General features: G+C 42.4%; 1 protein-coding gene across 4 annotated transcripts; it reads right to left on the reverse strand.

The window, feature by feature from the left end:
- Positions 1–27,874, reverse strand: LOC148376736 (uncharacterized). Of its 4 annotated transcripts, none has more exons than XM_088320375.1 (11): positions 27,664–27,874; positions 23,087–23,144; positions 20,099–20,260; positions 17,973–18,170; positions 14,207–14,365; positions 12,280–12,360; positions 12,085–12,205; positions 11,974–12,018; positions 8,652–9,113; positions 2,414–3,786; positions 1–343 (listed from the first exon to the last, which is right to left on the reverse strand). In XM_088320375.1, the coding sequence occupies exons 1-11, from the start codon at positions 27,714–27,716 to the stop codon at positions 296–298; spliced, it is 2,760 nt and encodes a 919-aa protein (XP_088176501.1). In that variant the 5' UTR covers positions 27,717–27,874; the 3' UTR covers positions 1–295. The 4 variants fall into 4 exon arrangements, with proteins under 4 accessions (XP_088176501.1, XP_088176500.1, XP_088176498.1 ...); XM_088320374.1 differs by having other exon boundaries at positions 23,060–23,144; XM_088320372.1 differs by lacking the exon at positions 27,664–27,874 and having other exon boundaries at positions 23,060–23,348.

Raw genomic sequence — 27,874 nt, forward strand, 5'->3', positions numbered from 1 at the left:
ATTCTATTCTATTCTATTCTATTCTATATCTGAGCCTTTGTCTCATCAGACCACAGGATATCGTTCCAGTAAGCCATGTTTGTTGACATACTTATTTCCATTATGTCAAATTGATGTTTCTTCAGTGATGTTCCATAAAACATAATAATGAAATCCCTGCAGAAATGTAAGGAGTGTACTCACTTTTTTGACATACTGTACTATAAAGTAGGTCAGACATTTTTTCAACCTTCATTTTCTAATATTTTCTCTCCTCTTGAATTTGGTTGACCCTTCAGTGTTGATTATCCACAGATCATTTCAGGTCTATTCCCTGAGTCGGGGACCCAGTCTTTTCCTTTGCCTGAAACAAGCACAGCATACATTGGTCAATATTGTGGTGCATAAATACAATGCGGCGATTGATCAATAGTTTACATGCAGGCTATAATCTGATCAAAAATGGATTCTCGCCAAAGTTCCGATTAGCGCTGTGGGACTTAAGACGGTTCATAAACGGAAACTCCGGCTTACTCGCTAAGAAGCCTCGTGCGTGTTGGTTGGTTCTTCTGTGACATTTCCATTTTATACACTGTTTTATCGTACTTATACTCATATACTTGCCCTAAATCTGACTTCAGCCTTTGAGTGCGAACTCTGGCAGAAGGGGGTCGTAAACCGCGCTTTGCGCTGGAATGTGCCTTTTCTTCCATTCTGTGCAGATAACAATGACTTATCAACTCGCCTGGGGTGTTGGAGTATGTGCCTGGCACCATTCTGTCTGGAGGACGATGGCCTATCAACCCTTCTCCCATTTTTCAAATCAGGGTTGGGAAATTTGCATGGACGACAGTGCGGAACAATCGGCAGCGGCTTGGTCATGGGGCGTGAACATTTCATCTGCATGGGTTATAATATGGGACAACGCTGAAACCCCCTTGTCTTCTCCACACGATTATAATTTGGCACAGAAGAAAGAACCGATTTGTTCAACTCTTTGTTCAATTGCTCGAAGATAGCTGGGATGGACTCCAGCACACCCGTGACCCTACTGAGGAGAAGCGGTACAGATAATAGGTGGAATTAATTTTAGTGTGGAAATCAGATATCATAATGTTAATTTATGTATTATGAAATTACTTAATATAATTTAATTCAAATATATTTGTTTTGTCATGGTTACCATGGTGCCCAATTGATCCCAGCCGTGTGGCGCCAGGTTCTGTCACGGTTGCCACGGCGCCCAATTGGCCCCGCCCATGGACACCGGCTGAAACGCGTTGACTGATTGCTCACTGGGAGTACTTAAACACGGTCCTTTGAGCCGTTAGTTGTCTGCAAGACTCCTGTGTGAAATGCCTAGTTCTGTGAATTTGCCTGTGTTGGTCCTGTTTTATTTTTGGCCTGATCTGTTTGATTTTCACAACTCTTTTGTTTGGATTTCAATCCACTTCCGCAACCATTGATCCCTGGATCGATCGTGCGCGCATTCTTCCTCTCCCTAATAAACTGTGAGTACGTTACGCGATTGGGTTCTCCATTCCTGTTTCCTGTCCTGGTTCGTGACATATTTATTTTCCATGCAACCTTAGCTCCGTCCATTTAATTCCATCCGCCTTAAATACATCACGAAATACTTTTTTCGGTTGATGCGCCTTATATTCAGGTGTATTTGAAAACGCCTTGTACGTCAGTTCTTTCCTTTATCTCCTGGCATGCAAGCGGTTCAATCAAATAGGTCTGAAATCTGACCTCCGGTCCCAGTCGGACTATTTGACAACTACACTATGGATTACTTCTATCCTATGGACATGGGTTTTAGCGCACAAAAATGCGTTTATTCAAGGAATCAACTCCTTGCCCTGAAGAATTCTCGCGCCGGCATGATGAAGGGGCCTATCGTGGAGGAAGAACCGGGGCTAGCTAAGCGGCTAGCGGCGTTATAAGTCTTCGGTACCATCCGTAATCATGGTAAATGCGAGCTCACTACCAAATGAGATCAACGAGTGCTGGTGGAAAACATCGAAGCGCACTGGGAGCGCACTTGCTGTGTTTTGCGGAAACGTGGCTCACGTTTAGCATTCCGGACGCTAACGTGTAGCCACCCGGAGCTACCCGGAGCAATTCGGCTTCAGCGTCGCTATACAGAGACACGAAAGCCTACGGGAATCGGAGAGGAGACGGACTCGCTAACACGAGGTGGTGTATCCCTGGACACAAAGAAAAAGATTTCCATCTGCCGCAGGGATGTCGAACTTTTGGACTGGCGTGTGGCGTCATCCACTCCTGGGGCATCATGTCAATCTGTTAATAAACAACGGGGTAGACTGCTGGAAGTGTGACTTTCCCTACGGGGATGAATAAAGTATCTATCTATCTATCTATCTATCTATTCCCTGCATGTAAACATAGTCAATGATATGCAAGAAGTTACCCTGAGTGAAGGCCGGGGAGGTCTGACCGGTCTGATGGGTTGCTCCACTACAGTTTTGACCCGTCTATGGCGCAAAGGTTCCAGGTCGTCAGCTACGTCGGGACAGCCAATGTATCCGCCGGCCCGGAACACGGAACCAAGATCTCCCTCCAGAATGCTGCGACTAGAAGGATCATCTGATGTGTTGCAAGTTTGGTGGATGGACATGATGTTGTGGCCCATAAAGGGTTCCGATCCTAGCAGGTCTTCTGTAGCCAGATCACTGTCTGAACTGTTGGGGGGACTCATGTCAGACTCTGGTTTGGGGACGCACCGATTGTTGTTGGTTTCAGTAGAAAGCTCATCGTTGACCAAGTCCAGCACTTCCTGGTTTTTATGACCATCCAAGTCCAACAATTCCTCACATAGATTGCTACTGGGATTCTTCAGTTCCTGCTTCTCCAGGCTTCCTGAAACTGGCACTTCCTGGTTTTCAACCACTTCTTGATTGCCGTAGCTGTCTAAATCCAACACTTCCTGATTTTCCACACAGGAGAGATCAAGCTGTTCCAGATTTCCATGGCTATGAAATTCCAGCACTTCCTGGTTATCACTTTCATACTGCTCCACGTCCTTTTCACTTACAAAGCAATACTGTTCGACGACTTCTTGGTTTTCAGGACTGCAGATGTTCAGGACTTCTTGATTTCCTATGCTTAAGGACTTAACTTTACTGACCAGAGGTGATAATTTCAACACTTCATGGTTCCCGCTTTGAAACACATCTACAAGTTCTTGGTGATTGTTGCTACCAGGATCAAGGACTTCTTGATTTTCATGGGTAAGGGATTCGATAACTTCTCGATTGCTGTAGTTGAAAGGTTCTTCTTGGTCCTCATTGTAAAACTGAGTCAAGTCTTCCGAGTTATCATGGCAACAGGATTCTGGCACCTCTTGATTCTCTTTTTCAAGGCTGAGCTTAAAGCCATATGGATCACAGTCTTGTGAAGATGGAACTTCATAGTCATAGGGATAAAAGCTCTGTGGATCTGGTTGAGGAGAGGTCTGCTCATCATCAAAAGCAAGATCTTGATCACTAGGAACTGGGCTTAACTCAGCGTCATCGGGGTCTAAAAGGGTAAGGCTAGAGTGTTCTGGACTGAGCTTGAAGCCGTACGGGTCAAAGGATGACTGACTTGTTATTTCGTAGTCAAGGTTCAGGTTGCTCTGAGAGTCGATGGTGTTTTGAGGAGTCAAAGGGTTTCCTTGTTCTTCTCGGATGTCACTCCTCCAATCTGTTTCTTCTCCGGGTTGACCGTCACTTAACTGAGTTTTGACTTTCTTGCTTGTACCGTCCAGACCAGCTAAAAACGCCTCATCATCAAAAACTTCAGCTGAAAGGAAATAAAGATCTCAGATTAGTGTTAGAGTTATAATGGCATCTGTTTTAGTATCAGAAGTTCTTAATAGCAGTTTCTTATCAAACTGGGCAGCAGTGGACACCACTAGAAAAGAAGAAAATGATTGAACCGGAGTACTCAACTCTTCAGTTCTCAGTTAAAACCATACCATATGCAAATAAAATGACTCTTTAAAACAGAGACAGAGAATGAGTACATGGATGGTGTAATGCAGGGGTGTCAAACTCATTTAAGCTCGGGGGCCACACAATAGAACAAACATTCTCTCGGGGGCCGGTTTAGTAGATTAGAGAGAAAGAAAAAAAGAGAGAAAGAAATAAGAGAAAGATAGGGAGAGAAAGGTAGAGAGGGTGAGACAAAAAAGAGAAAGAGAGAGAGAGTGTGAGAAACAAAGGATAAAAACAGAAATAGTGAGAGAGGGGGAAAGAAAGTGAAAGAATGAAATCCAAAGAGAAATAGAAAGAGAAAAAGAGGAGAGAAGGAGAGAGAGAAGAAAGCAAGAGAGAGAGAGAAAGAGAGTAAAGGAAAAGAGAGCGCAAAATAAGGTTGCCTTTGAAAGGGTCAGACGTGAAGCCGTCTGAAAAACGAAACCGCGTCTCGATTACAAGATGGTTTGGATAGAGAGAGAGAGAGAGAGAGAGATAGGTAGATAGATAGATGAAAGACAGAAAGAAAGAAAGAAAAGGAGGACAGAACGAAAGAAAGCAAGAAAAGATGGGAGAAAAAAAGAAAGAAAAAAAGAAAGAAAGAAAGAAAGAAAAAAATGAAAACAGAAAGAAAGAAAGAAAGAAAGACAGAAAGTAAGACAGACAGAAAGACAGAAAGACAGAGAGAAAGACAGAAAGAGAGACGGAAAGTAAGACAGAAAGGAGGACAAATCAAAAGAACGAATGAACAAAAGGAGGACAGATCAAAAGAACGAATGAAGAAAAGGAGGACAGAACAAAAAAAAATGAAAGAAAGCAAGAAAAGAAGGAAGGAAGAAAAGAGCGAGAAAGAGACAAAAAGGAACAGAGAGAGATAGAGAACATGGAGGAAGAGAGAGAAAGAGAAATTAGAGAGAGAGAAATACAAGTGCAGCGTTTGTGAGAGGCACCTGGCTTTGGCAACATCAAGTGGACCTGTTTCAACCTACAGCTCTCTTTCTCTTGCGCTTCTTTTTCCTAGCTGTTACTTTTTCTTTTTGTTCTCTATTTACTTTTTTTTCTTTTGTTTCTTTCTTTTCCTTTTTTCTGGCTTTTTTCTGAATTTTTCCGTCTTTTTTCTCTTCCTTTTGTTTCTTTTTTTCTCAGCTTTTCACTACTTTTTCGTTTTGGTATTTTTTCTTTTTGTTCTATTTCCCCCCTTTCCTTTAAGTCATTTTGTGCACAATTTTACATAATATTTGGTCGTGTAGGGATTGAAGAAGCAAAAACAACCTGAAGAGCCGTTTGGGACCCGAAAGAGCCGGTTCTCTTTAGTGAGTCGAGCCGAAGAAGCCGGTTCTCGAAAAACTCTACTGACTGTGTATTTTTACCTTCATGCACTGTAACTTTGACTTAATTGGCTTCTTAATCAGCAATTTCGAGCCCTGATTTTTGTGAGCTGGCTAGATTTTCTTGTGAGCTGAGAATGTGGAGGCAGTGTGCGATTGCGCACGCGCGCAGCTTAGAGGGAACATTGGTGGCAGGTAAGTCAGTTGTTGTTTGCAGATGACATAGCGCTTGTGGCTGATTCTGAGGAAACCTTGAGAAGGTCAGTCACGGAGTTTGGACGAGTGTGTGATAGGTGAAAGTTATGTGTGAATGTTGGGAAGAGTAAGGTGATAAAATGTTCACGTGGTGGAGTGGGCATGGCGGTAGAAAAAAGGTTGCATGGACAGGTGCTGTAAGAAGTTGAAAGCTTTAGCTACTTGGGTTGTGATTTGGCTGCAGTTGTTGGAATGGAGTGTAAGGTATTGCACAGAGTGAATCCGGGAAGCAAGGTTTTGGGTGCTCTAAGGAGAGATGAGCAACAAAAGTATGAGTATGGATGTTAAGAGGGGACTGTGTGAGAGTGTGATGGTGCCGACTGTGTTGTATGGTGCAGAGACTTGGAGCCTGAACGCAGATTTGAGAAGGAAATTCAATGTTTTTGAGATGAGGAGTATGTTAGGAGTGACAAGATTGGATAGATTGAGAAATGAAATTGTGAGAGTCAGAACTGGAGTAGTAGCGGAACTGAGCAAGCGTGTGGATAAGAGAGTACTCAATTGGTTTGGACACACGGAGAGGATGGATGAGGAACGAATGTTGAAGAGGATCTACAGAGCAGAAGTCAACGGAAGGAGACCAAACTAGTTAAAACGATGCGTGGATACTAAACTAAAAAAATGAAGTAAACACACACTGTGATTGGCTGGCAACCAGTTCAGGGTGTCCCCTGCCCACTGCCCGATGAATGCTGGGATGGGCTCCAGCACCCCCGTGACCCTACTGAGGATAAGCGGTGCAGCTAATGAGATGAGATGAGACACTGTCACTAAACAATTGCGATGCCGATTTAAAGAAATCGTTCCTGTCCCTGTTTCTTATCCACCTGTCATTGTTCTTCCTTGACTCTCTGCCTCTCTCTGTTAGTGTTGCACTAGATTCTTAAGGATGTACAGCTACTGTGGTTTATGGCCCAATTTCCAACCCATCATGATGGACTGGGTCGGATTGTGATACCCGCAGGGGGGCCGGCCTAGATTTTTGTGCATGATATTACCTCTATTCCTAGTTGTACTACAGATGGAGTAGTAGAAGTAGAACAAAACTTCTGATAACTGTACAGGTAGAGCAGAGATCCACAGTTCATGTAGTACAATTGGTACATTGTTTACTGCAATGTCAATATTTCATTTTGACAGAGAATGCCGTTGCGGAAAAAATAAAAAATATTATTATGTGGAGAAAGTTACTTTCAATTACTTTTGGATGACTCCAATACCCAATATGCTAATAAAAGACAAAAGAAACTCAATATGACTAAAATGATGACTCACAACACGTGGTAAGCTTTCTCTCCTGGCTTTGATCTCTTTGATCTACGGCAAAACTAACAGAAAAAACGACCAAGTTTGGGTAGGGTTAGTTTAACTGGATTACTTTCAATGACTTTTGGATGACTCCAATACCAAATATGCTAATAAAAGACAAAAGAAACTCAATATGACTAAAATGATGACTCACAACACGTGGTAAGCTTTCTCTCCTGGCTTTGATCTCTTGGATCTCCGACAAAACGATCATAAAATGCGACCAGGGTTGGGTAGGGTTACTTTAACTGGATTACTTTCAATTACTTTTGGATGACTCCAATACCAAATATGCTAATAAAAGACAATTGAAACTAAATATGAATCAAATGATGACTCACAACACGTGGTAAGCTTTCTCTCCTGGCTTTGATCTCTTTGATCTCCGGCAAAACTAACATCAAAAGCGACCAGGGTTGGGTAGGGTTACTTTAACTGGATTACTTTCAATGACTTTTGATTACTCCAATACCAAATGTGCTAATAAAAGACAAAATAAACTAAATATGAATAAAATTATGACTCACAACATGTGGTAAGCTTTCTCTCCTGGCTGCTAATAAAAGACAAAAGAATGTGTCCCGTTACTCCCCAAGCCTGGACAAAATTGAGTCATTTTATTTATATTTAGTTTCTTTTGTCTTTTATTAGCATATTTGGTATTGGAGTAATCCAAAAGTAATTGAAAGTAATCAAGTTAAAGTAACCCTAACCCAACCCTGCTAGTAAAAATGTAATAATATGTGGCCCAAAGGTAATGTTCATGAAAAATTTTCACCATTTCACCAGGTGATGGCAGTACGCCCATGGCCACCTTGCCCTTGGATTTCTGTGAGAAATCTAGCCTACCCCATTTCTGACAGGGCGACAGGCAATAAAAAAAAGGAAAGTTGACTGTGAGGGTTGCTGCAATCAGTAGTATTTTTTCACTAAATTTCGAAACAACTGCGTCTTCCCATAAGCCAGGAGACTGTGGTGTCATGATTACTGATTTGGGGCACCTGCGACTGCCTCGTTGGCGCCAACAGCCCTGGTCGCTGCTTGGCTCCTTGCCACTTTTTAAACCCAGACCGTCCTGCAAACCTACACTTTTGCTAGGCAAGCACCGTACCCTCCGACAATCTCCTGCTCTCTTTTCTCCTGCCTGATTACCTGTTGCCGACCTGTTTCTGGAACTGTTTATGCCCTGCTCTTCCGTCCCGGCCATCGACCTGTATAGCCCTGTTTTCTGCCTGATACTCGTTGCCGACCTTTTTTCCGGACTCGATTACTGCCCTTGCTCCCCTGTCCCGGCTACCGACCAGCTTTCCTGCCACCCACGACTATCCCCGCTCGACACGGAAGAGCCACTTCCGCGTTCCTGCCATCAGCTACCCGTGCCCGACGATGGTCGGATCATGGAAGCAAGCACTGCTCTCTTTTTCAATAAAACTGAGTCAAACGAACGCTATTGGGTCCTGTCCCTGTCTCTGGCTTGTGACATGTGGCTGTTTTAAAAGAATATCATATCAAGAGGCAGAAAACATGCTGACTACAAGAAGCTCACTGGAAAAAAACGCTGTGAAAAGGTCAAGCAACCGGAAGCTGTTTTAACGGCACAGCAGCTCTTTTTCACTAGTCCTTGGCGAGTCAAAAGAAAATGCTACAAAGACGAGCTAACAAGCGGCGAAACTGATCGCCAAGGACTGGAAACGCAAACCAAAACTTAAAACCTAAAGACCGAATCTAGATCTTGGACACCCCTGCCCGAGTCCCTGAACAGAAGTCAGAATTGCGACAGGAACGGTTTTTGACCGCTTACCCTGCTCCACATTTCCCGTGGCCTCGTTGTTGAACTCTCCTGCCAGAGATCCGAGACTTTGCTCTTCTACGTCCGACGGCGGGGACACGGCACCGAGGTCCAGTTCATACCCGTTGGGATCCGATTCTACCGAATACCGACCCTGGGAACGCCAGCCCGAGACTGGATCGGGGGCGAGCTCCTCGGAGGAACTCTGGATGGGCTTGAATCCCAGGTCGGCTTCGGCCGCGCCGGCCACGTCCTCTGGACCGTAGCTGATCTCGATGTCGCTGTCTTCGTCCGGGAACTCGGCCTCGAAACATTGCGTCCCGGTGGAAGCTTTGTTTTCGGCGCACGATAGACTCTCGTCGGGGTCTTCGAGGGCGGGGGGCGCTCCTCCGTCTCCGCTCCCGTTCGGCTGCGGGAACAAAACGTCCGCCGCGAAGGGATCGCTGCCTTTGAAAGGGTCGGACGTGAAGCCGTCTGAAAAATGACACGGCGTCTCGATTACAAGATGGTTTGGATAGAGATAGGTAGATAGATAGATGAAAGACAGAAAGAAAAGGAGGACAGAACGAAAGAAAGCAAGAAAAGAAGGGAGAAAGAAAAAAAGAAAAGAAGAAAAGAAAGAAAGAAAGAAAGAAAAGAAGGAAGAAAGAAAGAAAGAAAGACAGAAAGTAAGACAGATAGAAAGACAGAAAGAGAGACAGAAAGTAAGACAGAAAGGAGGACAAATCAAAAGAATGAATGAACAAAAGGAGGACAGAACAAAAAAAATGAAAGAAAGCAAGAAAAGAAGGAAGGAAGAAAAGAAAGAAAGAAAGAAAGAAAGAAAAAAAGAAAAGAAGGAAGAAAAGAAGGAAGAAAGAAAGACCGAAAGAAAGACCGAAAGAAAGAAAGAAAGAAAGAAAGAAAGAAAGAAAGAAAGAAAGAAAGAAAGAAAAAAAATGAGGAAAGAAAGAAAGAAAGACAGAAAGTAAGACAGACAGAAAGACAGAGAGAAAGACAGAAAGAGAGACGGAAAGTAAGACAGAAAGGAGGACAAATCAAAAGAACGAATGAACAAAAGGAGGACAGATCAAAAGAACGAATGAACAAAAGGAGGACAGAACAAAAAAAATGAAAGAAAGCAAGAAAAGAAGGAAGGAAGAAAAGAAGAAAAGAAAGAAAGAAAGAAAAGAAGGAAGAAAGAAAGACCGAAAGACCAAAAGAAAGAAAGAAAGAAAAAAATGAGGACAGAAAGAAAGAAAGACAGAAAGTAAGACAGAAAGAAAGACAGAGAGAAAGACAGAAAGAGAGACGGAAAGTAAGACAGAAAGAAAGACAAATCAAAAGAACGAATGAACAAAAGGAGGACAGATCAAAACAACGAATGAAGAAAAGGAGGACAGAACAAAAAAAAAGAAAGAAAGCAAGAAAAGATGGAAGGAAGAAAAGAAAGAAAGAAAGAAAAGAAGGAAGAAAGAAAGACCGAAAGACCCAAAGACCGAAAGAAAGAAAAAAAGAACGATAGAAAGAACGAAAGATAGAAAGAAAAAAAGGACGAAAGAAAGAACGAAAGATAGAAAGAAAGAAAAAGAAAGAAAGTAAAGAGAAACAAAGAAAGAAAGTAGAAAGAACGAAAGAAAGAAAGTAGAAAGAACGAAAGAGAAAGAAAGAAAAAAAAAGAAAGAAAGAAAGAAAGAAGGAAAAAAAGAAAGGGCTTATCAGTGATTGTGATTTTCAAGGAAATTTGATTTCCAACTGGCTTTAGAAATCACTGATCACATTCTGTAAATACATGATCAATTCTTATAGAGCACCCTTTGCCCTTCTTCAAGGAGGGTGGTTGAGCGGTTGACTGAGCCTATTCTACTTTAATAATTACAACCTGGTGATAGTTATTTTAGAAAGGCCTATCAGTTTTTTGTGCTAATCAGTAACAAGTAAGTACATTTCAAAACGGTTGATGACTCCTGCTTAGTAAAGTGAAGAAGGGACATTCTGTCACGGTTGCCATGGCGCCCAATTGGCCCCGCCCGTGTGGCGCCAGCTGCGGCTCATTGACAGATAGGCTTTCCGTCTATTTAAGCTCTCATTTTTCCTTTTTCAGTCCGTGAACGAACCTCTGCCCCGCAAGACGTGAGTTCTGACTCAGTCCTGTTTCCTGTTGGCATTTCCTGTCCGGTATTGTTCCCGTTCATTTTTGTCCTGTTTAATATCGGTTTCCAGTTTCGTTCCCTTCTAATTTTTGTCCTGTTTAATATCGGTTTTCAGTTTCATTCCCGTCTATTTTTGTCTTGTTTATTTTCTCTCCAGTTTTCGTTCCAGTCTAGTTTGTCCTGTTTATTTTCGATATCCTGTTTCATTATCTATCCTGTCTGTCCCGTCCTGTCCAGTAGCGACCCCATCGGTCCGATATCTACTCAGGCAATTGGTATCGATCTCCTCGGTTTCTAGCTTCCTATCATTCCACACCAGACCGGCTGCCTAACGTGCATGACTCCCCATTTCCCGTAAAAATAAAAGTCATGTGTGAGTAACGTCATGCGTTTGTGTCCTGATCCTGACTCAGTCCTGTTTCCTGTTGGCATTTCCTGTCCGGTATTATTCTCGTTCATTTTTGTCCTGTTTCATAGCAGTTTCCAGTTTCATTCCCGTCTATTTTTGTCCTGTTCAGTCTTCTCTCCACTTTTCGTTCCCGTCTAGTTTGTCCTGTTTATTTTCGATATCCTGTTTCATTATCCATCCTGTCTGTCCCGTCCTGTCCAGTAGCGACCCCATCGGTCCGATATCTACTCAGGCAATTGGTATCGATCTCCTCGGTTTCTAGATTCCTATCATTTCACGCCAGACCGGCTGCCTAATGTGCATGACTCCCCAATTCCCGTACAAATAAAAGGCATGTGTGAGTAGCGTCATGCGTTTGGGTCCTGATCCTGACTCAGTCCTGTTTCCTGTTGGCATTTCCTGTCCGGTATTGTTCCCGTTTATTTTTGTCCTGTTTAATATCGGTTTCCATTTTCGTTCCCATCTATTTTTGTCCTGTTTAGTTTTCTCTCCACTTTTCGTTCCCGTCTAGTTTGTCCTGTTTATTTTCGATACATTGTTTCATTATCAATCCTGTCTGTCTCTCCTGTCCAGTATCGACCCCACCTGTCCGATATCAACTCGGGCAATTGGTATCGATCTCTTCGGTTTCTAGCTTCCTGTCTTCCGGTATTATTCCCGTTTATTTTTCTCCTGTTTCATATCGGTTTCCAGTTTCGTTCCTGTCTATTTTTGTCCTGTTTAGTCTTCTCTCCAGTTTTCGTTCCCGTCTAGTTTAAAAAAAGAACAATGATAAATGTCTAGAAATGCTTACCTGACGAGTCCGTTTTTGGAAACAGGTCTTCGTTGAAAAGATCGTCTGCAGATAAGACAAAACAGAAAACGTGATGTCATCGATAAAGTCACTCAACAGTTGGAAACCTACGGCCAAAAGGGTCAGCGCGATAGAAGTCCAGTTTGTTCAGGAGCGACTCTTGCTTCATTCCCGTTTCTTCCTCGCAAATATCGCCCTCTTCTGGATCATCTTCCAGATTTGATCCGTCCATCTAGAAAACATCGGAAAAATCCCGAATGTTACTGTAGTATTTTCATGCTGGAATGTCATGTTGAGGAAATTCACCTTTGGTGAGCTACTGCTACTGTCATCCACCTCTTCTCTGGTATCTGCCAAATTATTGCAGAAGGGGGCGCTGTTGGCTACCTGTAGCAAACAAATACACAGAAGAAGGTGTTTAAATCAGACATAAGATCGGGCCAATAAAATCCAGACAGATCCGACCCAGGTCCTCGGGTATTAAAGCCGAGCACAGGACCGAGCACAGGGCAAATCCGAAATGTCATATTTTGTTGGTGAGTACTCGTCAAGAGGAGAGAAAATGTATATAAAAATCCTGTCTTTTGTAACGAAAGCTAAGTTAAATAAAACCGTAGAAACATTTAACATTTACCGTAAATTCCAGACTATAGAGCGCACCAGATTATAAACCGCACCCACCGCAATTCGGGAGGAAAACCGATTTATTACACACACAAGCCGCACCTGTATATTAGCCGCATGCGCCCACATCGGGAAAACGCAATTCAAACTCGAACTTAACCCAATCCTGATAAAGTTTAAAAGACATAGCCGGCAAATTGAACGGAAAATGATACCGGTACTTAACTTAACCTTCATAGCCTGGCCTTTAATCGAGCAATATCTACTCAACCAATAACAGATGTCATCAGCATTCACCACTTCATTAAACATTCTGACAATGACTATCTTGCTAGCATTATGAGTCAGCTTCTCAACTGTAAATCCAGAAAACTGGGGCCTCACCCCCTCAAAGCGATTCCAAAACTCTTGATAAAGAGCCGCCGTTACAAAACTTACATCAAAACCCTTGCCAGAAGCCAAGCTTATGACGCAATGTAACTCCTCCGGTTTAAACTTCAGAAGTTTTTCAATAAACTTGTTCATAAAATCAAGTCTTGACATTCCTACATCTTTGAACAAGAATCGTACGCAGTTATGTATACATATGCAGAACCACAATCGACACGAAATTAACCAATACCAGATTAAGTCCAAAAATCACAGCCGGCAAAATGAACAGAAAATGATACCGGTACTTAAGGTTTGATGCAGACCTGCAGAGTCCAGGTGCCCGTTGAAAGTAATCCAAGGAAAAAAGTGTATATTTCCAAAGGTAAGGGTGGGAAAAATATATATCCACTATTGTCGGCGGCGTCCACAAACACGTCTCACCTTTACTCCACTTCCAGTCAGCCCGCGTTTGCCCCGCCCCTTCTTTCTCATTCGCTCATACAAAATAAGAATAAGTTTCTAAAATAAATACATTACAAAAATATACAGTTGCAAATACATATTATACATGGTTACACTTGGGTGCCGAGGTGCTTAACTTGTTTGGGTGTTTGGGCATTTGGGTAAAAAAAAAAATGGTGTGCTTTTTTTGCTACTTTTTCCCTTCTTATTTTTTTCTTTTCTTTTCTTTTTCTTTATTTTTGTATGTGTTTTTGCTGTCGGTCACCCCTCTCGAGGGATATGACCAGGGTAGATAGAGAGATAGATAGATAGATAGAAACATTTACATTCATTCTAAATCTATGTCTACATAGGTTACTTTAACCTAAAATTTACTATTATTGAGTGATTTTTCTAAAAATTGGGTTATAAACCACAGCAGGCGTACATCCTCGAGAATCTAGTGTGGCACTTTAAGAGAGAGAGAGGTGCAGAGAGACAGAAAATATCAATGACGGGTGAATAATACACAGGAACAAGTTCTTTGAATTGACATTACAAGAGTTTGGAGGCGAGAGAGAAGCCTGGCCCAACCCGAACGTAATGATTGATATTTTAGAGCAGATTTGGGTTAAAATTCAGGTTGGGGATAGAATCGGCTTGGGCTCAAGACCTTACCTCTGGTTTCTGTGATTGTGACAGTATATAACTTTCATCGTAAATCTTTTTGCAATTTGTGAAAACTCGGAACACAAAAGATTTCGAGAAGATCTTTAAAAAACCAGGGCGGACTTACCATGATGAGGTCGGCATAAGCCGGCAGTGATTGGCTCCGCCCCCACGGTCGCATCGGAAGCGGCTCATCTTCGGTGGTGTCGGCAGGAGACGTGGAATCGTCCAGCTGGCTTTCTGGCGTCACAGCGCCACCTGACACCGAATAAAGGGTGTGCTCCTCCTGCACGGGTGGGAACAGGGCCAGGTTTTCGGTCTTGTTACAAAATGCGGCGTTCAGAACCAAACAGAAAAACCTTATGACAAATACCTGTCTCTTTTGTGGTTGAATTGTATTTCGACTCATATTTTTTCATACACAAGGCGCACCAAACTATAAGTGCAGTGTTCATTTGACCTCTGAAAAGTGGTGAGTCTTGGGGACTCGCATGCTCAAAAATCTATGGGTCCCAACCAGTGTTCCCTCTAAGCTGCGCGCTTGCACAATTGCGCACTGCTCGCATAATTGCGCACTGCTCGCACATTCTCAGCGCACAAGAAAATCTAGCCAGCGCACAAAAATCAGGGCTCAAAATTACTAATTAAGAAGCGACTTAAGTCAAAGTTACAGTGCATGAAGGTAAAAATACACAGGTTCCCCTGACGTTGTGTCCTAAATGCAGTATTTTGAAGTCGAGTCGAAGGAGAACGCAGTTGAGTAAAGTTAGTAGAGTTTGTCGAGAACCGGCTTCTTCGGCTCGCCTCACTAAAAGGAACCGGCTCTTTTGGGTCTAAATGGCTCTTTGGGTTGTTTTTGCTTCTTTCATCCCAACATGACCAAATATTAGTTGAAATGATGCACTTAAAGGAAGGGGGGAATAGAACAAAAAAGAAAAAAAAATACCAAAATGAAAAAGTAGTGAAAAAGCTGAGAAAAAAAGAAACAAAAGGAAGAGAAAAAAGAACGAAAAATTTAGAAAAAAGCCAGAAAAAAAATAAAAGAAAGAAATGTAGGAAAAGGGTAAATAGAGAACAAAAAGAAAAAAGCTCGGAAAAAATAAACACAAGGAGATTTTTTTAAAGGAATTTTTTAAAAAGTGGAAAAAAACACGGAAAAAAGAAGAAAAAGTTTGTGTTGCATTTAAATAATTTCTAATTATATCAAGCGAATATTGTTACCAACATTGTACTTCCACTAAAAAAATGTGATTAAATACAGTTCTGTATCTTACAGCCGACTAAATAAACCCCCAAAAATATTACAGTATTATGCGACAAAATATATCAGGAAATCAAAAGAAATGGATATCTTGTGAAAGAATTGTAAGAACAAACGACGTTTGTAGGCCATCGTACATGAGTCAATTCATTCAAAAGAGAAAAATCATTTTGCATTGCCGGAAACTCAGCAAAATGTAACTTGATGTCAAGTTTTGGACATGTTTGATCATTAATTATCTTGCCACACTATGGATTATGGTTGCTCACTGTTGTTTCAAGCGTTGCTCACCGACTTTGTGTGAACGCTCAGACCCGTAAGGAAAATGACAGGGAACATTGGTCCCAACAGAGATCTATGGGTTCCCAAAATTTAGTGTTATCGAGGATGAAATAGTAAATTGGTGACAAATATATAATAAAAATCTATACATTCGTTCAGTTTTAATCATCAAATTATGAATTCATTTTCTGCATTAAATTATTGGTTTGTAATATACCGATTAAAGGGATAACCACAAACCTGTCTTTTTTTTCATTTTCTTCTTTTATACTCCCTTTTTTTCTTAACTTCTTTATACAACATCATCATTCGTAATATAATGCATCAAAGCAAGTGAGCCGTTTGAGAACCGGCTCACTATGACGAGTTGAGCCGAAAAAGCCGGTTCTCTAAAGCGAGACGGACTTTTCACCACACAACTCGAGATCGGCGTGCAGACAAAAACTCGAACCGCGAGACCAAAACAACAATGGCGGAACTGCCTGACGAAAAGTTTGGATTGCGGTAAATCTTTGTTTAAAAAAAATGTAATCGGGTAATAATGACAGTTTTGTGTCCAAAAAGTTGCGTCCCGGGGACGCACGTTGATTTGAGACAGTGCGTCCCCAGCAAAAATGATGCGTCTAGGATGCAGGGACGCGGGCAAACGAGAACACTGTAAGTGTAAGGGAAATTATGTTTAAATATGCTTCTTATAGTCTTGTATTTTTGTATACTATTATACTCTTACATCTTCATTTTTATAGTATGCTCAATAAGTGTGTGGTTTTACAATTTCGCAAACAAGGTCAGGAGAATAAGTTCTCAGGCACCAAGGGATGTGCCTCTGATTCAAAAGCTACAACTTGAAGGCCGCTATGAGGCCTGCTAGCTGGTTCATCAAGATGGCCCTGACTCCCACGTTCCAAGCTGCTCGAGAGCTAGCGTTTCTTCTCACAGAGATGCATTGTGTTTACAAAGTTTCACTATCCCTATTGCTCAGTTATTTATCTATTTAAACCCAGTCCTGTCACATTCTTTTTGCCAGTCCCTCTTTTTGTCAAATCTCTGTATATGCTAGGCAAGCCTTTTTCGACCCTGACTCCCGCCTGTCCCGTTTTTGCTCCCATTTGTCTCCAGCTACAACCTGTTTTGATTCTGACCACGTCTGCTCTCCCGTCCCGGCTTACGACCCTTTCTTTGTCCCCGACTACGTCTACTCTCCCGTTCTGGCTTACGACTCGTTTCCAACTCCGACCTCGTCTTGCTCTTCCAGTCCCGGCGACCGACCAGTTTTTCCGCCCCTTACACCGCCATCGCTCAAATCGCTCCCTCCTCCAGCGAACACCGGAGCGCTGTTCGGTTCAAAGACTCTTTTGAAACCCCCGGCTTCCAAGAAGAAGCTGTCGGACCGTTTGCGAACCTATGCTCCCAGCTAGGCAAGCTCCATACCTTCCGACATTTTCCTGCCCTGTCTTCTCCTGCCTGATACCTGTTGCCGACCGGTTTCTGGACCCGTTTCTGCCCTGCTCTTCCACCCCGACAATCGACCTGTTTTGCCCTGTTTCCTGCCTGATACCTGTTGCCTCTTTTCTGGACTCGATACCGCCCTTGCTCTCCCGTCCCGGGTATCGACCAGTATCCCTGCTGCCTACGATTATCCTCGCTCGACACGGAAGTGCCACTTCCGCGTTCCTGCCACCTGCTACCCTTGCCCGTCGATCATCGAATTGTGGAAGCAATCCCTGCTCTCTCTCTTTATCAATAAAACTGAGTAAACGAACACTACTGGGTCCTGTCTCCGTTTCTGGCTTGTGACACTTTCCTTCAATAAAATTTGTGGTAAAGTTCCGTTCCGGTCCTGACAGTAGAGTCAGTACCAGGACAAAAAATGTCAATTTTAAGGGTGCATCGATCACCTCATTCAACAAAATTAACATTAGGTATCAGCAGAGCTGATATAATGACTATTTGAAACCTCCATTTCCAGAAAATGGACAGGACGGGACAGACAGGATCGACACCAGACCCTGGAGACTGGAGTTAAATATCAAACAGGACCGATAGACGGAAACGATACCCGATACTTGAGATCATAGCAAGGTGTTAGACCGGTCAGTATTTGAACTCAGTCCTGTCAATCCCCTGTTGTCAGTCCGTCTGTTTTTTGCTCCCGTCCGTCTCCAGCTTCGACCCGTTTTGATCCTGACCACGTCTACTCTCCCGTCCCGGTTTACGACCTCTTCTTGTCCCCGACTACGTCTACTCTCCCGTTCTGGCCTACGACTCGCTTCTGACCCCGACCACGCCTTGCTCTCCCAGTCCTACATAATATACGGAATACAACAATATACTGTATTGTCTGTTGTACCTGCAGGATTTCTTCATAGGACTGTCTAATGGAGTCCTGGAGAGGATAGTTCCTCTCTCCGGCCTCCTCCATCTTCCTCTTGGCCAGTTTCACCTCCTCTTTGAGTTTCCTCAGTCTCCATCTGGCCCTGGCAAGTTCTCGCTCATACTCCTCCACCTGGCTCTCCCTCTTAACCTCCTCGGCCTGCAGGGACAGAATCTGGGAAGGACAATGATGGATATTGAGTATTATGATGAAGATTTTACACGAAACTTCAACAGCTTTTTGTTCAAAATCCGAGCGCTGGAGCTGGGCAGTTTAGCAGAAACAGAATATTACGGGCAATGTGAGGTACAGAACAAGGCTGTAGGGCAAGGGTGTCTAAACTTTTCTGAAAGCGGGACGGATTTGGTAAGCTGAGACAATTTAGCCTGGCGTTCTTTGAACAGTCTTCAATAAATTCACCCTCCGTGAAAGGTGTACAGTGCTTGAGGATCAAGTGTTGCTGCACTGTTAAAGCAGCTTCCAGTTGCTTTACCTTTTCACAGCGTTCGTTTCCAGTTAGCTTTTTGTAGTCAGCTCTTGATACTATTTCAAAACAGCCACAGTCTCTTGGCAAATTAAGCAGACGTTTGTTTTTGATCTTGGTGAAAGAAATACTCAAAGTTTCACGACCCTCACAGTCAACTTTCATTTTTTTATTTACAGTCGCCATGTTGGAAATGGGGCGGGCTAAAATTCTCACCGAAAACCAAAGGCAAAGTGGCCAAAGGGCTGCTACCATCATCTGCTGAAATGGTGAAATTTCTTTGGTAGAAAACTATTTTATACTGCGGTCAACCTTAATGGCGGGCCATCCATCCATCCATTATCTGCACCACTTATCAACAGTAGGGTCGCGGGGGTGCTGGAGCCCATCCCAGCTATCTTCGGGCAGTGGGCAGGGGACACCTTGGACTGGTTGCCAGCCAATCGCAGGGCACACAGGGACATACAATTCGCTCGCTCAGTCACACCTAGGGACAATTTGGACCGTCCAATTCACCTAAAATGAATGTTTTTGGAATGTGGGAGGAAATCGGAGTGCCCGGAGGAAACCCACGCAATCACGGTGCGAACATGCAAACTCCACGTAGGAGGTTCAATCTCATGACCTCAGAACTGTGCTGCACACCCGCTAACCACTGCGCCGCCATGCTAGGGTAATGGCGGGCCACATATCATTTATCTTAGGACAGAGGCAGCGGACCATTAAATGTTTGATCATGGGCCGTAACTGGCCCCCGGGCTAGACATTAGACATGCCTCCTGTATGGTTTCATAAATGCATTGTCAATATAGCTGACTATTACTTTTATACTAGGAAGGTGTCATGATTACTGATGTGACTCAGCTGTGCCCGCTCCTTTAGCGCCAACTGCCGCGGGTTCTGATTGGCTCCCGGTCAGTATTTGAACTAAGTCCTGTCCATCCCCTGTTGTCAGTCCGTCTGCGAACCTCAGTGAACACTAGGCAAGCCTTTTCGACCCCCACCTGTCCTGTTTTTGCTCCCGTCTGTCTCCAGCTTCGACTCGTTTTGTCCCCGACTACGTCTACTCTCCTCTTCTGGCCTACGACTCCCTTCCGACCCCGACCACGCCTTGCTCTCCCAGTCCCGGCTACCGACCCGTTTTTTCCGTCCCTGACACCGCCATCGCTCGCTACGGAAGATCCACTTCCGCGTTCGGAGCACAACCCGAGTACAAGACTGACTTGCCTCCCGCGTCCAGTGAACACCGGACCGTGGGCGCAGCCATTTCTCTTTCCTTAATCACAAAGAGTCTCAAAGGGCTACCCAGATCAAAGACTACTGCAAAGTGTCATCTGCGTAGCAATGGAAACTGATATTATACTTGCGAATAATATCACCTCATGGAAGCATGTAAATGCTGAAAAGAAGGGGGCCGAGTACTGAACCCTGCGGAACACCACAGGTAAAATCATTCAGCTGCCGCACAATTTTTTCAAGTACTTTTTTAAGAAACGGTAGGTTTGACACAGGTCTATAATTACATAAGCTTTCTGGATCAAAGTTGGGTCGTTTCAGTGTAGGTTTAATAACAGCGGACCTAAAAGCTGTTGGAACTACACCTGAGGAGAGCGATCACCTGTTGACTCTCTTCATAACAGAGCTGCCGGGTGGCTTTTATTTGCTGGATCAGTTTTTCTTTGTGGGTCTCTAATTTGACCAGGGTTTCCTCCAGCTCCTTGCGGTCCGACTGCTGCTCCTGCAGTTCCAAACTCTCCACCGTCACCGCATTCTCAAGCTCCTACAAACGGGGAGAAAAACAAGGGGCTCATTTTTTTACATTTAAAGCAATTCGCTAAGAAGTGAAGATGAGGAAGAGTAAATGTAGGCGCAACTGAAAATCTTAATTAGGGTTTGGATTGATGAAGTTTTTTTAACAGCTCGAATGGAATGAGGTGACCAAATGATTATAAAAGGACAGTGTGCATTTTACTGTATTGTGTAGTTCAACCGAAATCGAGTGCTTAAAAGCACAGAGAACAATACAAACTACAGATACTCAAAGTGACAAAACTGCACCATTTTTTTGCCCGACCTTTCCCAAGAACTTTGATTTTGGGGGTACCCATAGCAGCAAGATGGCTGCTCCCTCCAGGTAGGCCTCATGTTTTGTAATATTTCTTGACATACAAGTAATTTTTAAGAACGCAGTATTTTTGCTTTGTATATAAATCAATATTGTTTTTTTCATTGATTTAAGTCTAGTTTACCACGAGGAGGTGCTGAATAATACACACTGTCCCTTTAAGTATTTGACAACAAAATATATATGCTTAATACAAATGTACGAATATACATAAAATAGAGTTTTTTAAACTGCAGGAAATGAATGATGTTTGTTAAACAGCTCATTGATGACCGGTACAATAGATGTTATTTAGCACTCTATTTTTACGCACGAAACGGAATCCGTCTCCAGAATATACATTAAAAAAAAACATGTACTTGTTTAAAACGAGAATTGGCCATTTTTTACCAAAACTGAGATTGCAGATCGAATCTCATAAGGGAACCTGCGGATTTCTTCTTGGCTCTTGGGATCACTACGAGACCAGCATTCCATTATTGATATTAAATAAATAAACCTGGCTCTTTATTTTGAAATATCGGTTGAAATAATCGATTTACCACCCAAAATTTGACTACATGGTATTAAGAGGGAATTTTAAGAAATTATAATAACAAAGCCAAAGTTGTGGCACAGTAGCTGAGTGATTTTATATCGGAGAACAATCTTTTTGAGTCTATAAAATCAGGATTCAGGGCTGATCACTCTACTGAGACAGCACTGATTAAAGTAACCAATGATCTTCTACTGGCAATGGACACTGTGGACCATAATATCTTACTACCACGGTTGGAAAAATGGATTGGTCTCTCAGGTAGGTTCAGATCCTACCTCTCAGATAGGCCGCATTGTGTTAAATACGGTGAAATGACATCTGAGCCCTTTAATGTTACCTGTGGTGTTCCACAGGGTTCAGTACTTGGCCCCCTTCTTTTCAGCATTTACATGCTTCCATGAGGTGATATGATTCACATGTATAATATCAGTTTCCATTGCTACGCAGATGACACTCAACTACATCTTCCGATGGAGGAATCTGCCACACTAAATTGTGGAAATTTGGAGGCCTGCCTCACTGAGATAAAAGAATGGATGTCACTCAACTTTTTGCGCCTTAACTCTGAAAAGACCGAAATGCTAGTTATTGGTCCATCTAAATGCCGTGACTTGTTCTGAAAATCTGCTCTGAATATTGACCTGTAGTGTTCCTCAGGGTTCAGTACTAGGCCCCCTTCTTTTCAGCATTTAATTTCCCCCTATGTTCCAGCAGGGTTGGGTAGGGTTACTTTAACTGGATTACTTTCAATTACTTTTGGATTACTCCAATACCAAATATGCTAATAAAAGACAAAAGAAACTAAATATGAATAAAATGACTAAATTTTGTGCAGGCTTGGGGAGTAACGGAATACATGGAACGGCAAAAATGATGTTGGCAAGCTGTTTGGATTGAATTTCATTTTGTTTCTGTTGCATTTTATGTTCGTTTGGCCGGAGATCAAAGAGATCAAAGCCAGGAGAGAAAGCTTACCACGTGTTGTGAGTCATCATTGTATTCATATTTAGTTTCTTTTGTCTTTCATTAGCATATTTGGTATTGGAGTCATCCAAAAGTCATTGAAAGTAATCAAGTTAAAGTAACCCTACCCAACCCTGGTCGCATCTTGTGTTAGTTTTGCCGGAGATCAAAGGGATCAAAGCCAGGAGAGAAAGCTTACCACGTGTTGTGAGTCATCATTTTATTCATATTTAGTTTCTTTTGTCTTTTATTAGCATATTTGGTATCGGAGTCATCCAAAAGTCATTGAAAGTAATCAAGTTAAAGTAACCCTACCCAACCCTGGTCGCATCTTGTGTTAGTTTTGCCGGAGATCAAAGGGATCAAAGCCAGGAGAGAAAGCTTACCACGTGTTGTGAGTCATCATTTTATTCATATTTAGTTTCTTTTGTCTTTTATTAGCATATTTGGTATCGGAGTCATCCAAAAGTAATTGAAAGTAATCCAATTAAAGTAACCCTACCCAACCCTGTGTTCCGGTCCGGAGCCTTCGCTCTGAAAATGCTGGTCTACTCGGGATCCCAAGAGCCAAGAAGAGATCCTGAGGTTCTCCATTCGGGCAACCTCAGTGGAAATGTTTCAATCTAAGCTTAAAACACACTTTGATTCTATAGCATATGAATAACTTATATTTTATGTTGATAATATGTGTATTATTTGCCCTCATGTCGGTTTTAGATCAGGGGAGGGTGTCATAATAGTCTGTAGTTTGCAATAGTCTTTGATCTGTGCAGCCCTTTGAGACTCTATGTGATTAAGGGTGTCTCAAATAAACATGACTTGACTCGACTTGACATGGCATGATACGAAAGGATCATGGGAGATGAAGCGATGGTGGAATTGGACATTATCGAGACGGGCAAACGTGACCGACGGGGTAAACCCACAGAACAAACACAGGCACGCACACACACCAGTGCGAGGTGCTGCGGTCTTCTTACTCTGATCTGGGCCGACTTGCCGAGGATCCTCTCATCCGTTTCCACGACGTCCGTTTCCCTGGGAGACGACCAGCACAGGAGACAAGAATGTTTGAGGAGCGAGGAAAGGGAGCGTTCGTTTTTCCAGTCGGCCTTGCCTCCGTCGCGCCCTCCGTCCTCTAATTTATCCCGTTGCGCTGCCGGATCCTCCATTGCTGGCGGACGCTACGCCGCAGAGGAGGCGGAGCTTAGCTCCATCTCGGAATGCCGGGCGGGGGAGAGGGGTGAGTCAGACTGGGGGGATGGAGGAGTGGGCGTGGTCTTTCTCCCTCCATCCCCAGCCTACTGCAGTCTTCGGCTTTATTTACACGCCATTCAGAAAAATAATACCGAGGGGGTACGGTGGTACCTCTACTTCCCTACTGGGAGTAGCTTAGTAACCTGAAAACTTTGTAAGTAGAGACGCATTTTGAATGAAAATGGGCTAATTGGTACCATTCCCCGCAAAAGTACAGATATTATAGAGCATCAGAACGTGAAACAAATACATCTTAGCACAATAAACATAAAACGAACTATAAAGGAAAGGATAAAAATGTCTATTTATGCATTTCTTGAAAAACTGATCCAATGACGTCCGCTTTTGCCGTCTTTTGACAATCCGTCATAAATGTAGCAATGCCTCGATTTATCAATGCTTTTTCCGAGTGATTCCTTTCCACAAATTCCAAAACCTCACGGAATTTTGCTATCCATCCATTATCTGTACCGCTTATCCTCAGTAGGGTCGCGAGGGTGCTGGAGCCCATCCCAGCTATCTTCATGCAGTGGGCTTTTGTATCAAGAGACGCTTTTTGAATGAAAATGGGCTAATCGGTTCCAATCCCCGCATAAGTACTGATATTTTTTTCCATAAATCATAAAAGAGCTTCAGAACGTGAAAAAAATACATCTTAGAATTAGATTACAGCACAATAAACATAAAACGAGAGGGAAATTATGTAAAAAAAACGAAGTATAAAGGAAAAAATGAAAATATCTATTTATGAGTTTCTTGAAAAACTGATCCAATGACGTCCGCTTTTGCCGTCTTTTGACAACCCGTCATAAATGTCCACGGACTGAGGCCTGAGAACCAGCAATTTACTTTGAAAGAAGCCAGCGAGCTGACAAGAGGTCCTGTCACACAAGCAGCACAGGGCCAAATCCTGGCCCACATGCAACCAATAAGGTTCTGACTCAGTCCCAGGTTAATTAGATTACCGCAAAATAAACATAAAACCAAGTATAAAGGAAAGAATAAAAATGTCTATTTATGCATTTCTTGAAAAACTGATCCAATGACGTCCGCTTTTGCCGTCTTTTGACAATCCGTCAAAAATGTAGCGATAGCTCGACTTGTCAACACTTTTTCCGAGTGATTCCTTTCCACAAATTCCAAAACCTCACGGAATTTTGCTATCCATCCATTATCTGCACCGCTTATCCTCAGTAGGGTCGCGGGGGTGCTGGAGTCCATCCCAGCTATCTTCGTGCAGTGGGCTTTTGTATCAAGAAACGCATTTTGAATGAAAATGGGCTAATCGGTTCCAATCCCCGCAAAAGTACTGATATTTTTTTCCATAAATTATAAAAGAGCATCAGAACGTGAAACAAATACATCTCAGAATTAGATTACCGCACAGTAAACATAAAACGAGTGGCAAATGATGTAAAAAAACGGAATATAAAGAAAATAATAAAAATATCTATTTTTGCGTTTCTTGAAAAACTGATCCAATGACGTCGGCTTTTGCCGTCTTTTGACAACCCGTCATAAATGTCCACGGACAGAGGCCTGAGAACCAGCAATTTACTTTGAAAGAAGCCAGCAGGCTGACAAGAGCTCCAGTCAAACAAGCAGCACAGGGCCAAATCCTGGCCCACGTGCAACCAATAAGGTTCTGACTCAGTCCCAGGTTAATTAGATTACCGCAAAATAAACATAAAACGAACTATAAAGGAAAGGATAAAAATGTCTATTTATGCATTTCTTGAAAAACTGATCCAATGACGTCCGCTTTTGCCGTCTTTTGACAATCCGTCAAAAATGTAGCGATAGCTCGACTTGTCAACACTTTTTCCGAGTGATTCCTTTTCATAAATTCCAAAACCTCACGGAATTTTGCTATCCATCCATTATCTGCACTGCTTATCCTCAGTAGGGTCGCGGGGGTGCTGGAGTCCATCCCAGCTATCTTCGTGCAGTGGGCTTTTGTATCAAGAGACGCTTTTTGAATGAAAATGGGCTAATCGGTTCCAATCCCCGCAAAAGTACTGATATTTTTTTCCATAAATCATAAAAGAGCATCAGAACGTGAAAAAAAAACATCTTAGAATTGGATTACCGCAAGATAAACATAAAACGAGAGGCAAATGATGTAAAAAAACGAAGTATAAAGAAAACAAAAGGAAAATATCTATTTTTGCGTTTCTTGAAAAACTGATCCAATGACGTCGGCTTTTGCCGTCTTTTGACAACCTGTCATAAATGTCCACGGACAGAGGCCTGAGAACCAGCAAATTTACTTTGAAAGAAGCCATCAGGCTGACAAGAGCTCCAGTCAAACAAGCAGCACAGGGCCAAACCCTGGCCCACGTGCAACCAATAAGGTTCTGACTCAGTCCCAGGTTAATTAGATTACCGCACAATAAAAATAAAACCAAATATAAAGGAAAGAAGAAAAATATCTATTTATGCGTTTCTTGAAAAACTGATCCAATGACGTTGGCTTTTGCCGTCTTTTGACAATCCGTCATAAATGTAGTTATAGCTCGATTTATCAACACTTTTTCCGAGTAATTCCTTTCCACAAATTCCAAAACATCATGGAATTTTGCTAATACGTTTTAAATTAGGGTTGATTGAATAATGGCTGCGTCCCCCCCTGCCATCTTGCCGGCCCCGCTTCTCCTCTGAACTGTGCCGGGGACACGAAGAGGATGCTAGGAGCACGGATTTGCACTGGATCAGGGTTGTAATTGACATTTTGTTATTTGAACACTCAAATGTCAAGTACCTCACGAACAATCTCACAAAGGTAACAAATGACTTTTTGGGATTTTTTGTAATTATTTTCTAAAAAATGTGCGAGAAAGGGAGACAGAGAGACACAGAGAGAGAGAGAGAGAATATATATAGAGAGGGAGAGAGAAAGAGAGAAAGGAAAATAGATGAAGAAGGAGAGACAGGGAGAGAAAAAAGAAGATACAGAGAGATAGAGAGAAAGATAGAGAGAGAGAGAGAGCAAAAGAGAGAGGGAGAAATATAAAAAGAAAGAGAGAGTAAGAAATAGATAAACAGAGATAGAAAATAGAGAGTGAAAGAGGGAAAATAGAAATATATAAATATATATATATATGTATAGAGAGAGAGAGAGAGAGAGAGAGAGAGAGAGAGAGAGAGAGAGAGAGAGAGAGAGAGGGAGAGAGAGAGGGAGAGAGAGACGGAGGTAGAGAGAAAAAGAGAGACAAAAATATAAGAAGAATGGGAGAGTAAGAAATAGATAAAGAGAGATAGAAAATAGAGAGTGAGATATATAGATATATATATATAGAGAGAGAGAGAGAGAGGGAGAGAGAAAGAGAGAAAGAAGAATAGATGAAGAAAGAGAGACATGGAGAGAAAAAAAGAAACAGAGAGAGAGAGCAAGAGAGAGAGAGAAAGAGAGAGATCGAAAAATATAAAAAGAAAGAGGGCGTAAGAAATTGATGAAGAGAGATAGAAAATAGAGAGTGGAGTAGAGAAAGAAATATATACATATAGAGAGAGGAAGATAGAAAGAGAGATAGAAAAATAGATGAGTATAGAGAGATAGGAGAGTAAAAAATAAAAAAGATACAGAGAGATAGAGAGAAAGAGAGAGAGAAGGAGAAATATTAAAAGAAAGAGAGAGTAAGAAATTGATAAAGAGAGATAGAGAATAGAGAGTGAAAGAGGAAAAATAGAGAGAGAGAGAGAGAGAGAAATACATGAAGAAAGAGAGAGAGAAAAAAGATATATAGAGAGAGAGAAAGAGAGAGAAAAAGAAAAAAGATACAGAGAGAGAACAAGCAGGGAAGGAAAAAAAGAAAGGAAAAAATAAAAGGAAAGAAAAAGAGCAACGGGATATCTGCGTGTAGGTGTTTGTGAAGTGTGGAATACATCGTAAAGCGCTTTGGGATTCCTTCATTGACTTAAAAAGCACTCTAGAATCTGAAAAGATGTCCCTCTTTTGAATAATCGACTCTAAATGCATCTCTAGAAGTTGGAAAATACACCTCACAAATCCAGGAGTCGATCCGTTAACAATACATTGCGAATGCCCAAAAACGAATTCAGGATTTATATTTAATATCCTACGCTCAGAACCAGCAATTTACTTTGAAAGAAGCCAGCGAGCTGACAAGAGATCCAGTCAAACAAGCAGCACATGCGACCAATAAGCGATATTAGCCATATTGTTGGTGCATCTACATCGACATTGGCTCAAATGCTGGGTCCTAATTCCCCGGATGTTGAGTCTCAAATGACGTCATCATATAGAACTGCAAGAAGCGTAAAGATGAAGAAATCGTACCCGGCATCCTTCGGCTTCGATGTCCTCAGGCAGTCCAGAACAAAGCGCATCATTACTGCAGTGCTCTCATCCTCCGACCGTCGCCTCCCTCGACGACAATGCCAAAAAAAGAAAAGGATGCGATATCGTACTGCTGTCGTCTGCTCACTATGTCACTAATATAGCAAATTATTTCAATGACGATTCATTCTAGTGACCCTGAATCGCAGAG

Source organism: Urocampus carinirostris, chromosome 1 (assembly GCF_059441175.1).
Source record: "Urocampus carinirostris isolate Australia breed hairy pipefish chromosome 1, RoL_Ucar_1.0, whole genome shotgun sequence".
In the NCBI taxonomy this organism is placed as follows: Eukaryota; Metazoa; Chordata; class Actinopteri; order Syngnathiformes; family Syngnathidae; genus Urocampus; species Urocampus carinirostris.

Coding starts and splice junctions, on each gene's coding strand:
- LOC148376736 (XM_088320372.1), bottom strand. CDS start 23,278: ATGGAGGATCCGGCAGCGCAACGGGATAAATTAGAGGACGGAGGGCGC. Junction 12,361..14,206: donor CTTATGCCGACCTCATCATG/GTAAGTCCGCCC, acceptor TGTTTGCTACAG/GTAGCCAACAGCGCCCCCTT. Junction 12,019..12,084: donor TCGCGCTGACCCTTTTGGCC/GTAGGTTTCCAA, acceptor TCTTATCTGCAG/ACGATCTTTTCAACGAAGAC.